General features: G+C 37.8%; 1 protein-coding gene across 2 annotated transcripts in view; it reads right to left on the bottom strand.

Annotated features, from left to right (window-relative positions):
- The window catches only part of BLTP3B (bridge-like lipid transfer protein family member 3B), a 59,277-nt gene that overhangs the window by 5,182 nt on the left and 38,670 nt on the right, over window positions 1-15,425 (bottom strand). For both annotated transcript variants that reach the window (XM_064451645.1, XM_064451656.1), the window contains 6 exons: window positions 12,630-14,122; window positions 12,063-12,238; window positions 10,508-10,644; window positions 8,767-8,917; window positions 2,690-2,946; window positions 405-513 (listed from right to left, as the gene is read on the bottom strand). In XM_064451645.1, coding sequence (XP_064307715.1) covers window positions 405-513; window positions 2,690-2,946; window positions 8,767-8,917; window positions 10,508-10,644; window positions 12,063-12,238; window positions 12,630-14,122 — 2,323 coding nt within the window. The remainder of the gene's footprint in view (window positions 1-404; window positions 514-2,689; window positions 2,947-8,766; window positions 8,918-10,507; window positions 10,645-12,062; window positions 12,239-12,629; window positions 14,123-15,425) is intronic.

Below are 15,425 nucleotides of genomic sequence, written 5' to 3' on the forward strand. Positions count from 1 at the left end.
GTTTTACAATATTCTCTATCACTACCCACAACACAAAAATACAGAGACAACAGGTAACCACCTTGGTAATCTGTAAAGAAAGGCAATTTTTTTGGTTTGTAGCCAAAGGAACCTTAGACTTATGATGATGAAGTGATATACACTGATGAAGCTTATCCTGATGAACTTATATGCATATTTTTGTTTCTCTCAGGTTGATTCAGCTGTGGGTTGTTATCACAGCCAATACGCTATTCAAATAGGTAATTTTTCTCTGTGTGACTATACTTAGAATTAAGGTATATGGCAACACAATTTAACAAAAATTATCATCGGTTATCTTTTCATTATTAACCAGGAAAAACACAGTATTAATAATAATTAGATTATAATATTGAGATATCAAGGTGCAGGAACAAACAAACCTCTAATGAGAAAAGAGCCATCATCATTTCTTTCTATCCAAAGTATGTCAATATGTAGTTTTATGGGTACGAGCTCAGATGCCTTGAGATTTTCACGTGGACTGTCATCCTAAAAAATACAAGTATTGAAAAATGAGTTTACCAGGAAATCAAAATAGCTAATTAAGATGTTCAATTAAACATAAGTGGAATTAATGAAACTTCAAAGGGAACATTTCAGAGTAGAATTTTTAATGGGATCTCCACTAAACTTTTGCTCCATTTTTTTTTTCTCCAGGGATCATATTAAAGGCCCAAACTTATCTCTGGAGTAAGTCTGCTGAACTCAATATACACAGTCTGACTAAAATACTTCAAAGTATTTTTACAGACATCTCAATCAGATTATATCCTAACTCAAGACATTCTTTGGCTCAGGAGCTCTCAGAGTCTGAGATAAGAAGCCAGCACTATATAGTATCTGATTTTCCCTTGAACTATTTAAAGTTGAATGGGTACAGCTATCATTCTTGAACGGATTTTGTCTCCTTAAAATTTAGTTTAGGGTGGCACTAGTTCAGTTATATTACTGTACTTAACTGAAGAGAAACTTCACAAATTACTTCTTTTGGGGTTTCCCCAGGAAGTCTTTCCAGTTCATTACGCCCATCAAGCAGAATAACCCAGCCAGTATAATCAGAAACTGTACACATCAGCATTAAGCATGTAGAAAAAAAGCCATTGAGATATAACTGCCGAAGTTTCTTGAAACAGCACTGAGATTGCAGTAGAAAAATGCAAAAAATAACCTTTCTTAAATTCTTCCCCCGCGCCCGAAACACACTGCATCGAGCCTCACACAGAAGAAATAGAAGAATATACTGCATTGAATAGGCAAAGCAGCATAAATTTGAACCATATCCTCTCGCTCTTTATTACCCAAGAACTCTACATAAATGAATCATCTGTATGTCAAATTTGCAGTTTGTCAACCACCATGAGTGACTTCGCTGTGACTTGTGTGCGCTGCTGAGTAAGCACTTCAGTGCTTTCGCTGCCAAGCAGACTCCTATTTCCAGTTTATTAATGTATATTCTCCACTTCAAACAGCTGCTTTCTCAAGAACATTTTGCTTAAGTCTGCCTTTTTGCCAATAAACCAGCACAATCCTGTTTTTAAATTTAAATGAGTATTTGTTAAGACCTTCCTTTTTGCATTTGGGCATTCATGTTTGTGATGCATTGGAATACGAAGAACAGATCCACAGCTCTTACAGAAAACTGCTTGTGTTACTCCTGTAGCAGAAACGGCCCTAAAGGAGTGCCTAAGGATCCTCAGGGGATGGAAAAACTGCATCACAGAGGGAGGGAACACTGACAGACTTTGAGTAGAACACCGTAGAGAATACTTCCCTTCCAGTCAAGAATGATCTTAAGCAAAACCAAGGCCTCAGCCCCAGATGCAGAACTGGACCTGCTATTCCAGTCATCACTTTGAACAAAGTTCATACAAGTGATTATTAATTTCCAAAGCAATGTTGTAATTATCTTTACCTTTGTTCATTTTTTTTGTTCTCTGCCTGCCCTGCCCCCCCCAAAGGAAAAAAAGTGTCCTTATCTTTATATTCAATGCTTGCACAGCACAAAACTCAGCATCTCCTTTAAATGTCTGAAAGATAATCCACTAGGACGCCTAAGCAGGAGTGTTCTCTTAACGTTACTATTTTAAGCTACAGCGGTGAGAAAAGCTTGCATTATTTAGTATCTGTTTCTAGGTAGGGCAGAACATGAAATCTGGGTTCTAAGAAACAGTATTCAAGTGGTTTGAACTGGAATTCCCATACCTTCTTCCTTCCTTTATACTGAACTTTCACTGCAAGGACCATCCTCTAAGTAGGAGAGAGAATTAAACCTCTAAAATCTGTGTTTTGTAATTAAAAATCCATTACTACGCTAAGCAAAAAAGCCCAACCAGAAAAACCCACATTGTGCCTCCAGGACCTTGGTATACCTTACCTATACAACTCCCAGACACTGTCACTCTACAAAAGACACCAGGAGAAGAGGAAAAAAGTATAACATATTAATTCATATAAATAGCTTGGTCATGGAGCTAATTCCCCTCTAGGCATACCACAGAGCTAACCAAATCTATGGATTTTTAAATTGTTTCAGTGTTATCTAAAAACCTTCCAGAATATGATAGCAGTTTCTTTGAAGTTAACTGTATCCAGATTAGTAGTTTATCATCAAAGAAACACGAACACAATTTCTTTAGAGCAGCCAAATAGCTCATTGTTAACATACTTTTAAATTAATCCTTGCATTAGAAACTTTTATCTTCATAGGCATCACTTCTGCAACAGTTTCATCTTCTAGAAAATGTTGAATGTTTGTGAGGGAAGACGTTAGAAATTCAGCACTGAAGTTCTCTACGTGACACTGAAGAAAACCGTTTTTTACAGCCAGCAGAGAATGTATGACAGCACTAGGCCCACTTTCCCATCTCAGACTAATCTCAGGTGATGAATTAACAGGTCCAGCCACAGATTTACAGTCAGAACCTGTTGCAAAAAGAAAACAAATCAGTATTAAAATTTTGCAATGTACAAAAAAGGAATTACGATGCAATTACTTCTACCTCTATTGTCCAACTGATTTTCCAAAAGTACTTTAGCAGTATTATCCACTAATTATGGCATTGCAAATACAGAACTTCAGAGCAAATTTCTATGTATATCACTTCAAATTACTAAAGAGAAAAACAGTATATACAAGGACTGCTGCCTCACTGGCTAACACACAGGAACAGCAATGCAGTTAAGACAGAACATGGCCACATGGTGCTTCCATTATTTGGGTAGCAGTGGATTTGAACCATAAAAAAAACCCCTTAGATACTGAAACCAACAAGCAACTGCTTTAACTGCAACATTCAACTAAACAGTTCTAAAAATAAAATAAAATAAAAGAGTTAAGGTAACCAGATATTGGGGAGTGGGGGTGGCGGGGGGTAGCCAGCATCCATTTGTTGTACAAAAAAGAGGGCTCACCACCAGAAATAATTACCCCACGAGATCCTTAAGTCATTTGGTCACTATGATGGCTGACCTACAGAAATTATCTGTATGACAAAAAGAATATTCACAGTAATTATGTAAGCAGCAAACACTGAAACTTGAAAGATAGCTGAAAATCAGAGTAACTCAAGTAAAATCAACAGAATTACATCAATCTGTATTAGTAGAGCATCTAACTGTTAAACAAATTTGAAACAAATGAGAACAACAAAAAAAAAAGGCCTCTTGGTTTAAACTCTGGTTCCCTCAGGAAAGACCAATGTTTACAAGCTAAGAAATTAGAAAAGAGAAGTGGACAAAGTTAAATTGAAAGATGAAGTAAGACTGCTTTTTTCTATTTTTGTTTCTTTAATACTAATCTTTCTCCTCTCCCCATATTACTGACATGCAGTTTATTTTAGTTTCCCATTCTTGATTTCTGCTTATGCATATATGAGCAATTACCAGAAAGCTGAAGAGAAGGCATACAGGAAATCTACTAGCAGCCTTCCAATACCTACAATGAGGTTATGAAGACAGAGCCAGGCTCTTCACAGTGGTGCTCATCAGAAGGTTGACAGACAACAGCACAAATTGCAACAAGAAATCTTCAAACTGTATGCAAGGAATGAGGAAAATTAAGCAGTGGTGCAGATTTCCTAGAGAGGCTGTGCAGTCTCTGCCCTCGGAGGCCCTTTCCAACACTTGACAGGATAAAGCCCTGAGCAACCTGGCCTGACCTCAGAGCTGCCCCTGATTTGAGAAGAACGAGACTGGACTAGAGACATCTTGACATCGCCTCCACTCCTCTACCCTCAATTACCCTGTGATCCTATGAAGTGCACATTTCCTCTGTGGTGGCTCCTTTGCGGTGTACTATCTCATGGTAAGTAACCACGCGTACTGTTACGAATGCACCGTACTTTACCCCTCCATTTCAGAGATCACCTACTCTGAATAATCCAACATGTACTGCAAATGCAAAACACGGTACACTGGTGGTCCGTAAGTTACATTGCTTCTCTTCAGTAAAGCTTATCCTGGATGCCTTTATATAAAGGAAAACCATACTTTACAGAATCAGCGTTCCTTCTGAAATTATGCATCTAGTTTACAAGGCGTCACTGCTGATCACATCACATTTGCGAGACACAAGCTTTTTGATATGTCAAATCTCTATAAATATACTTGGGTATCCTTCTAAAGAAAAGACATTTGTAGCATGTGAACATATATTGTTAATAGCTACTGCAATGCTGCAACAACTGTTCACTTTTAAGGATTCAGGTTATTGATAAGCTAAGCCAGATGAAGCACACATCAAAACCATAGAAACAAGATGACAATTCCCTAAGTCACACTGACACTATGCTGGGTCAGATTCAATCAAAAACTTCGGATGTTAGATTTGACTGAATAGAAGTTATGCAGATTAGGCAATGTGTCCATGCTGAAGTTACAAAGGCTGCCCACTGGCATCCCACAGGTCTTTGCCTCTTGCATTCTCCCCAGTTCTTGTCCCTCTAGATCCTCAAAGCTTTTTCAAGGTAGGATCATAGAGCATAAGCTTTCTTTATGGATAGATACAGATTTTCTGTGGTTGCAAATTTGAAGTACCACATGCACGTAGTCATGTCACTGGCCAGAGACAGACCCAGAGTCAAGCCCCAGCGATGGCTGGTTACCAGTCACAGCAAGTTCTCCACTGGACCGAGGAGGAATTCCTGATTGCTCTTGGGAAGTAGTAGGGGAATGTTACCTGTTCAGTTCCTCTTAAGCAATACATGATGTATTATTTTTCAAAATTACAGACTGGATCACTCTGAGATACCTCTGGAACCTTCAAGCAGTGGCTCACAAAGGGCCTAACGAGAACCTACAAGAAGACAAAGGACACTGGGGCAAAACTGCCTTTGGTCCAGGTTCCTAACAACGGGAAAAGTGGACCACATCCCTAGTGGGGATGCTGATATGGTGCCTAGATGAAGCCTACAAGTTAAACACCTATGTTCTTGGACAGCGTGCTTCCTCTGAGAGGAAGCCAAACTAAGGAAAACAGATGCATGCAATGCTCATGTATACCAACTGTAACTAAACACACCATCTCCAGGAAACAGCTCCACGGGAGTACTGGGAAGAAGGTTTTGAGCAGTCAGGAGGAACTGTATCAGTGCCTGTTTTGTACATGTCAATTTTAAAAAGAAAAAAAAAAAGTGGGTTAAAGTGGAGGGGTGAGGATAATTAACTTTTTATATTCATCTCAAAAAACATGCAGGCTAGTCAAGTGTTCTAGACCAAGTGCAGTCAGACAAGACACACAGCAAGAGGCAGTAACTTTATTCACTTAATACTGCCCCAGCCCGAACCTAGTACAGGTCTGAAAACTGTAATTTCAAGTTTCAGTACATCATGAACAGACATTGCCTGGAGCTACAGCAGCCCAGCAGGGTAATTAATTTGCTTTCGTATCTGTAGATTAATTAGGTTCCTCTTTCTGTATGGTGCCCAGTTCTCATGGATGACATTGTGCAGCAGTAGAGTCAGGGCATATGCACATATCTATTGGCACTAGAGTCAGGGTAGAACGTATCATTGATCTGGATTGACAAAGACCAATGGGAAGAACTGTAAATGAACATAAGAATCTTCAGCCTCTGCTGTGAACCAGAACCTCTCCCTTTGCTATCTCTGTGAATAGAGGTTTCCGCAACACTAACAGCCATGACTCCATCCTTCAATCCTTCCAATGTTTAATGCTTAAGTGCTAGATCACACATCACCCCACTAAAAAAAAAAACGCACACAACCAAAAAAAACCAAAAACCAACCAACACATAAAAAAACCCCACTAACAAACAACAAAAAACCCACTGCAAGTATCAGGTACCTTTTGTGGCTCTAGTCCAGACAAAAGAGAATTAGCTACCAACAGTCCTGGAGAGGAAGGACAACTCTCCAGATGGAAGAATAATAACCACTCTGGCCAATAAGTCTCTGCAATTGGTTTGGGAAACTTTGTTTCCCTCAAGGACCTATATTCTTCCTACAAATACAGAGAAAGAAATAAGCAGTATGTGCCCAGAGTATTTCCAGACCACAAAAGAGTGCCTGCATCAATGCTGGAAGAATCTGTCAAAGTGTAGAAAAACAGCAGAAAATACCACACATTCAGTCTCAGCCATGAAGGCAATCTGGGTTATCTTGCAGATACCTGAAAGGGGCACAGTCGAGAGGATGGAGTAAAAATTACATTAAACAATTCAGAAGCTGCTATGAACTGCTGTTCCCTTCTCCTCCAAGCATGACAAGGTCTCAGTAAAAGCACTGTCCTTCCCAGAGTATCTCTTGCCATACTCCATCCCCCTTCTTTTGTTACTGCTGCCAGACAAGATTTGATGGAGGCATCCATCCTGCAGCCAGCCCTGCAGGGAAGTGCACAGCTGCCACACTGCCCTCAAACGTATTCCAGCTATTAGGCATACTTTCCCTTTTCTACATTAACAGTATAGTAGGTTTTAAATGGTTATTTTTTATCCAGAACACCTTTGCAGAGTAGAATGATGACTTGATTATTCATTGCTTTGCACGGTTCCTCAGTTTAGTGGTTACAATTATTAATTTAGCACTTGAGTAAGTTTTATTAAAGGTCTTGCGGGGCGGGGGGTGTTGCTTTTATTGGGATATTTTCTTACACTTTTGCTCGCTGGTTCTTTTAGTTGTATTTTGTTACCATTAATTCATTTAAATTGTCTCTTTTGATCTAATTCTCAAGTTTTTTCCCCAACCTTAATCTTCTAAATTTTTTAAAAATTCTTTTCTCCCTTAGTTTTTATATTAGAATAAGTGTGGGAGATGGGGAGCAGCAGTGGCTGTAGAAGATTCCTGACTTGGTAGAGAAAGCACAGCCTTAGAGTGGAGAGAAGAAAAGATCAGTGGAGAGAAAAAAAGACGTACATTACAGAATGGGAATGACCAGTGATATACAAAAGTGTTGTTGGCCCACCCATCCAGATACCCACCAGAAAGAGAAAGGAAGAGATATGGAGTGGAAATATTTGGAAATTTCAATCCTATTACAACCTTTTGCCTATAAAATAATCAGCCAGTGAACAAGCCTCTCAATCAGCTGAACCAGATCCACATGAGAGCAGGAAGGTGGCATGTTCTTACTATTTACTCCCTCTTTCTTTTACAGAGGATATGACAGATAACCAGAAATCAGTTTGCCTGCTGTATAAACTGAAGTTTAGCCATGAGTCTTCCCTGCTGGACCTCCCTCTTGCCTTCAGATGCCTGAATACAACTGCAACATCATACAACAGCTGCTCAGGCAGCAGGTGCCAGCAACTGCTCAGCTCACCATTAAATGGGTTCTTTAGCTAGGGCATCTGAGGCTCTACCACCAAGCACAACTTCCGGAAGAAAATCCATGGTGTTGGAAGGCTGGAAATAAATGGCAGCCAACAGCTGCTGCTATAGCTGTTTCCTGGGAAAGGAGATGAACCAGAAGCAGGTGCTTCAGGGATCTGCCCCAAAAACCCTACAGCGCAACAGAGCTCCCATCCAGCAATCCATGTGGAAGGTTGGCAGAGGGGGGCAAAGCAAACTGTGACATGAAGTGGCATGCCAATACATCACGCCAAGAAAAAAAACCTCACAGTATGTGAGCTAGGTTTTCTGGCAGAGAACATAGATGCACTCAAGCCCAAGAACAGCTCTGACAATACACTGGTTTATCTAGTTGTGCAAATATCTGGCATGAAACTACACCCTCTGTTCCTATCAAGCTTTTTTTTTAAAAAAAAAAAGGGGGGGAGGAAAGGCTGTCCTTGTAGCTCATCTTTCCTGACACAGAATCAATTTTTTACTTCTCTTAAACCACAGATTATAAATCTGTTTAAATTGTGGGTGTTAATTTAACCTAGAGAAACAGCTCTCAAAAAAAAGAAACAGCCCTTCACACCAAGGTACGTTTATGCAAAGTATCGTTAGAGCGGTAAGGGAGTACCATCTTCATAAAACAATAACATAATGTAATGCAACTTGTTTGATTTTAAAAAGGCAAACTAATGACCAGAATTCAATGCAATGCCTTTTTTTTTTAACCCGGTCAAAAATGGTTCCATTTTTATTTCCTTCCCTTTTAATGTACAGCAATTAGGAAAGAGATCAGAGTAGATATTGTAAACCAGCATAAAAAGGATGCTATTGTACTAATATAAAACTGTTTTTGTGCTTTTAGGCTAATGCAGTGTTTTTATTGACTTAGAACAAACGTTTCCCACCCCAATTGCACAACACTGAGATCTCATTGTTAGTTCTTACCCACAGTTCTGTTGCAAAGATAGTGTCTAACACTGATATTTCCCAATTGATTTGGTACCACTTGGTTGACCTGTAGGCATATTTCTGTGTCTTCACCTCTGATGTCAATTTCACCATTAACACCAAATATTTGGAAAACCACAACAGACATCTGTCAACAAAATCAAGACAAAACAATGAGATTATAAATTGAATTTACAGTGGGTTTGTTTGTTGTTTTCTTTTAAGTTCTGTCTAAATCTTTTCCCCCAGAAGAGAATCTCTGTATCCATAACCCTTGCTCATAGGAAAGCACAAATTTTCCTCATTTCTTCTTCTTTTCTTTTTGCACCCATTGGCTTGACAATGGGTTGCTCAATTGTCTGTCCAAAGACAGGCACTTGTATTTATAACCCACTAATACCAATTCAGAATTGGCCAGAAAAGCCATGGAAGTGAGACAGACTTTCCCCACCCTGACAAAGCAGCATGGGACCTATGTGACACCTGCAATTTTCTAAGGCTGCATTCAACTTCATGCATATCATAAGCACAACCAAGCATCTGCAGGGCTGATTCATACTAGGTTAGAGAACCAGGGCAGGCTACTGAATTTTGGCTATCTGCACAATAGTCAGCCCTTTTTCTCTAATTATTGGATTGCAGTATCTTTCAAAAATGATAACAGTTTCAAAAGTCAGCTTTGGTAACAGGAGATGTCTGTCTGTCATCATTGGTACGATTTTGGGCTCATTTTTCTAATGACTTTTTAGTTATATTCTACAAGTAGGAAAAAATACACTAACATACATTTGCATGACAATCAATGAATTCTGGGTTTTCCATATTACCTATATGCACAGGTGATTGAAAATTTATTTTAAAAGGAACCAATCATTTAAGTGAGCTGCTTTTTTTCATTGTTTTAAAAATGAAGGTGATCCACAAATATTTTAAAGCAAAGGTAGGACTACATGACTAACATTACTAAAAAGGAAAATACGTCAGCAGGCACACAATAGATTTCAGGAAATTCACTGTCTTTCTTTGGACCCATATAGTCTTAGGTTTCCAGTTCATGACCTTAACTGATACAAGAATATAATTTAAGAAGCATTGATTAGAACAAAGATCAGCAAGGAATAAGTAGATAAGCAGATGGAAAAAGCAGGACCCTGCATGGTGTCTCAGGGAGGGAATCTCTCTCTACACTATTCTTATAATCTTCTCTAAATACTGGGCACTGTCCTGACATAATCTTGGACAAGAGCCATCTCTGATCTGACCCAGTAGGGCAGTTGTTTCCTCAGCACCGGTAGCATTCTGTAGTTATCTGCAAATATAAGCACAACATCTCCATATAAGACATGTCAGAGTTACAGTGCTTTCTTTTATCTATACCTGATGATGTTAAAAAGCTCATTTTAAATATCATATTCAACAGAGCACAAAAGAACATGATGATATTACAAAATATTGCTATGTACTAAAAAATGTCAGAAAATATTTCTGCTTAAGTGACTATTGTCATTTATCAACAATGGCTATAAAGGAGATAAAGACAGAGGATGCTCAGTGTAACTTGGATTATAATCTTCATTTGTACTTCATACAAGTCCACTAAATCTATAGCCTTACCTAATGCATTAACAAAAGCTCCCCAAACTACTTGAAAAAATCAGCTCTAAAAGCATTTATTTTAGCTCTATTTTAAGGTTTAATTTACTGAAGCATGTATTCTAATGGAATTCAATAGTATTACCATTTCTTCACTAGTCTCATGGGCATTCTCTGAAGCAGCGCTCATGGCATCTGGAGATGACCCATCACAATTTTCAATCACTGTGCCTCCTTCATGGGCATTTTCTGATGGGCTTTGATAGTTTGTGGCTGTAATACCTTCCACATATACATCAGAAAAAACGCAAAGTTAGCATAGCATAACCTCCATCACTCCTAAATTAAGAATAAAGTCAGTGTCTGTTATGGTATGTATGCATTAACTCATTTCTTAGATGAGTTGAACGGCTTATTAAACAAATATTTATGATTGAACTGCCAAATCCATTTCTCTTACAGAGAGTTCAAAGTTCTAGATGCTATGCAAGTAAGGCAAGCTATAGTGACAAAACCAAAATGGCACTCTACATGCATTGTTTAAAAATTGTTTTTAAGTCTTCCAAACATAAAACTGATCCAGCAGAAAACATTGAAGATTTCAAGCCATGTATCTAAGACTGCACAGTGCCATCAGAGCAAATGTTTGCTGTTTTATGTTTAGAGAAAGAAGCTATATATTTTTTCATTAGAGTGATCATGGTAGAGTTTCCTTGACAACTAGAAAGCATGCAGACTTAACTCGCAGTTAAATATTGGTTAACAAGCAAAAATAATACTAAAAAAACATATAAAGGTTATTTAAAATGGAAAATGTATTTTATGATATACTCCCACATAAGCACATGCAAGAATACTCCTACAATCCAAATATATAACAGGTTTGCAAGTGAAGCATTCTTCTCACTATTGGTCCAGACTGAAAAGAAATCCTACAGAAAAAGATGTCATTCTTTATTCAAAGTAGACTTTATCAGAAAAGAGGCACTAATAAAGTCTTCTTATCGTATTTCCCGACATCAGAAAATTATTTAATCAGTTTTGCCAGACAGCTACTACATCATTACGTTTGCGTAAGTCCACAATACTACACGCTACATAGACAAAATTACCATATGCCTGAACTCCTCCGGCAGATCAGAAGCAAATGCTCATGCACAGATGAGCAAAACTTAGACAAATACCTGCTGTTAGACAGTCAATATCTAGGAACTGCTCCATACAGAACAAGCTGCAAGGAGACAACCAAATCTATCTACCTGGTAATTAGCATGGTGAGTATTAGTGAAAATCCATTTCTTCATCTAGTTTTAAAATCAAAGCTTCTTTACCACTTCAGGCTAACACTGATTCAGGGTACAAACCTATAAACACTTACAGCCAAAGCAACAGCTTTTAAGCAAAGCAAGGAACAGTTCCACTTAAATCAGAGTTACACAGCACTGCAATGCTTTTACTCTCCTCAACAGAGGAAAATTAAGTAGTGTTTAATTAAGTAGCACTGCTTAAGTAGCACACCTTATTGCTTTCCCTTGAAATGATGTGCTGTGAATGTACCTGATATCACTGACTGCAGAAACTAACAGAAATAGTGCTGTAAAGTATCCAGGATTTGCTGCACCACATCCTTTTCAGTATTATTTTAGTAGCAAACAATATTTTCACGTATTGCTTAAAAATATTTTGTTCCACCTGCTTACCTTTCTCCAGAAAGCTTTGGCTGTCACTTCCATCACTCTCTATCAAATGATCCTCTAGCATCATACTATCAATAGAAATAGTATCCAGAGAGACCTGCGACGGACTTCTCTTCATATTCTTGTAAGAAACAGAGAATGCAGGGAGGTTGGATGGGCAGCGTTCCTTAGGCTTTGCACTTTTTAAACATAAAGAGATTAGCAAATTATTATTTCAAATTAAAAGAATTACATAGATATTACATTAAAAAATTCCTCTAAACCAGGTGAGATATAAAAGAAAAAAATCTTGACAAGAAAGAGATCAGCATTCCTGTAGATATTTGTGTCAATATTTTTCTCAATACATATTTTATAACATTTAAAACTGAAGTAAATAGTTTAAATCAATTAACAGCTCATTTTAGCTTTCATGTGGGATACTGCATCTCTTATAACCTTCTATACTTTTGAAATTTTCATCTACTAGATGTTCACTTCCGCTGACCATTACTAAAAGTATGTGGCCAACAAGATTCATAAATATTTTCAAGTAGTAGGAAAACAGATTTAGTATTAAGTCTGCTATACCTTGATGAAGACTGGGGTGCAACCGTTCTAACTGAAGTCACTTTGTTCATTTCAAGCTCTTCAGATTCTAAGGCAGTTTCTGTTTCCAAGTCAGTGACTTGGTCAGGGCAGCCTTCAGTTGCGTCTTCCTGTTCATTTAACTTAACTGAAAGTATGTTTTTGTCATCCTCTTTATCAATGAAAAATTCAGTAGAATCTTCCCTCTTATTTAAAATGGACACTGAGTCCCTAGGATGCAAGCTACTTTTCTCACTCAGAGGTCCACAGACCTCCTCTGAATCACTTCTACTAAAAAGTCCACTGCTTCCTCCTTCACTCGTATCTCCCAAACCTTTATCTGATGCATCATCTGAAAATGACGCTCCTTTCTGAAAATCCATATTACTGTCTGATTTAAACAAAAGAGGATCTATTAAAACTCCTTTATTAACTTCAGCATTCAGAGGCTTGCAGTCATTTACATAATCAAAATTAGTAATACCAGCTTGCACTATCTTATTGCCAACTAATTTACTCTCCGAAGTAAGAGCTTCCCCATTTCCCAAAGGGGAGAGTGTTGATGCCATGGGGCTTCCTTCTTCCGCAGCTGGAGACTTACAAGGGTTTCCCTGAGTCACTGGATGGAGTAGTAAGGCTAGTTCTGCACTTTTCAGTAGGATCCCAATGCAGACATCTGTTTGCTTTGCTGGTTTTCCTGTCACTGCTTCTACATCATTCCTTAAGTTTTCCAGGAGCAATACAAGGGATTCATGGAGAAAGAGCAAAAAAAGATACTGGTAATGATTGATCTGCACGCTTACATGTTTTTGAACGTGGATAAGAACATGTACATCTGCATCAGAGGAAGAGCTTTCCGAAAGCACTCCTGAAGTGTCTGACATTTGAATGCCATTGGTCAAGGGCTCCGTCTCACTGCTGTAATACTCCTTTAAAAGTTTTTTACGCTGCAGTCTATTAGCAAGATCAATAGATTCACTTTTTGGAATGTTTAAAGCTGTCTTATTATGTGATAAAAGCTCTTTTTGTGACTTTGCAAATCTTACTGGCTGGCAAATCCAAAGTGAAAGTGGGAACGAGTCCACAAAGCTTATTGGTCGGCCTTTCCCACTTTTCGTTCCTTCATAATCTATCCAAAACTGGGAAAAATGCAAGGCCCAAACATCAGTAGCTGCAGAAGTCTTTAATGCATATTTATTCAGTTTTGGGATGATATAACCTTTATAAACATCATGCATTTTAGTATCTTGTTCATGAGCATGTCTCTGGAAGATTGGATGCAAAAGATTAAAATTCTTCTGGGATTTAGGAAAAGCGGTGAAAGTTCTACTGAAAAATTCACAGTCTTTGAAGTTCTGAAACAAAGCTTCTAGATCAGAGTGTCTGCAGTTTGGCGAGTATCTTGTATTTGTAGCAATCATCTCTGAACTTTGAATGGAAAGTGCACGAGGTTGATCTTTATGAATTTCAGGTTTGTTTTCAGATGGGATGATGAACTACAAGACAGAAATATATTTTGTCTAGTTAGAAATATGTGGATTAAGAAGGTATACAATTAAACAAACAACATAATAGCCATGACAGCTAAAATAAAGGAATATAATTATGATTTTATGAGAATTCAAGTACACTAACACAGAACAAGGATAAGTCAGGCTCACAGATTATCATTTGTGTCTCCTCTCATTTTTAAGAAGGATGCTGTGGCATCTAAACCTGATGCTTGTACAAAAACATAAGGGTCACCGGCGTTTCTTATCTGAAGGATTTATGTTTCAGTCAGCTGTGTTAGGCTGAAGTGTCTCATTTCTTCAACTCAGAAACAGCTTGCCAGAAAGCTTCTTTAATTGTTCCAAATATTTAAACTTTGAACTCCAAATTATAGTTTTCTGTTTTCTAATCTGATTTGTCAAATAGGGTTTATCACTACACTGAGTACTACAGTATTTTATTTCCATGTTAAGACACAAGGAAACAATCAAATGTTCTAACACAGCTAATATTCTTAACATTGCAGCACACAGAATAGGTTTTTATGACCATTATCTGGTAAACATAAACAATTTTCCTTCACAGAAATAAAAATATACTCCAACTTCTAAAAAACAAAGTAGTTCAGTCTACTGGATTGAATTTAACTAGGATATCTTTAGTGCAAGTTTTCAAGGAAATATATATTTTATGTCAAATCCTGTATCTGATGTTGTTAACATGGACCTTGCCCATGCTAGTTTTGCTAGTATCAGACAGACTACCTTCTGTCACATCATCTTCATGCTGAATCTAGAAAGATCAGAGTTAAAAAGTAATCTTAAAGACACTTAAAAGATAGGAGTGATGAAGCTTCTTCATGTAAACGAAAGGTCTCAGAACAAAATAACCAAATATGTAACTACATAATAACTAACTATATGATATGTAAACATCAAGCACACCAATAATAAAATATTCATTTGCTAGAATAAAAATAATGCCGTTAATACAGTGATGAAATAATTAATATGAATCAAGGTTTGAGGGATTTAAGAATACTTTTATCTTCTCTTAGATTAGTGGGTTACCCACTCACAGCAATTCAATATTAAATCAGCCCATATTTGTAGCTGCCTGGTTGTTAGCTCTCAATTGTTTTCATTCAGTACAAAACATGTCCTTTTAAAGTTCCATTAAATATGCACCAACAGCTTTAGGAAGATAACCATCTCTCCATAGACTGACTTTTTAGGACTCCTGTGGGCACCATTGAAAAGACACATTGTTTTGTTCACCTCTGAACCTTGGAAGCCAATGCCTGATGAA

The sequence above is a fragment of the Phalacrocorax carbo genome, chromosome 1 (genome assembly GCF_963921805.1).
Source record: "Phalacrocorax carbo chromosome 1, bPhaCar2.1, whole genome shotgun sequence".
Taxonomy (NCBI): Eukaryota; Metazoa; Chordata; class Aves; order Suliformes; family Phalacrocoracidae; genus Phalacrocorax; species Phalacrocorax carbo.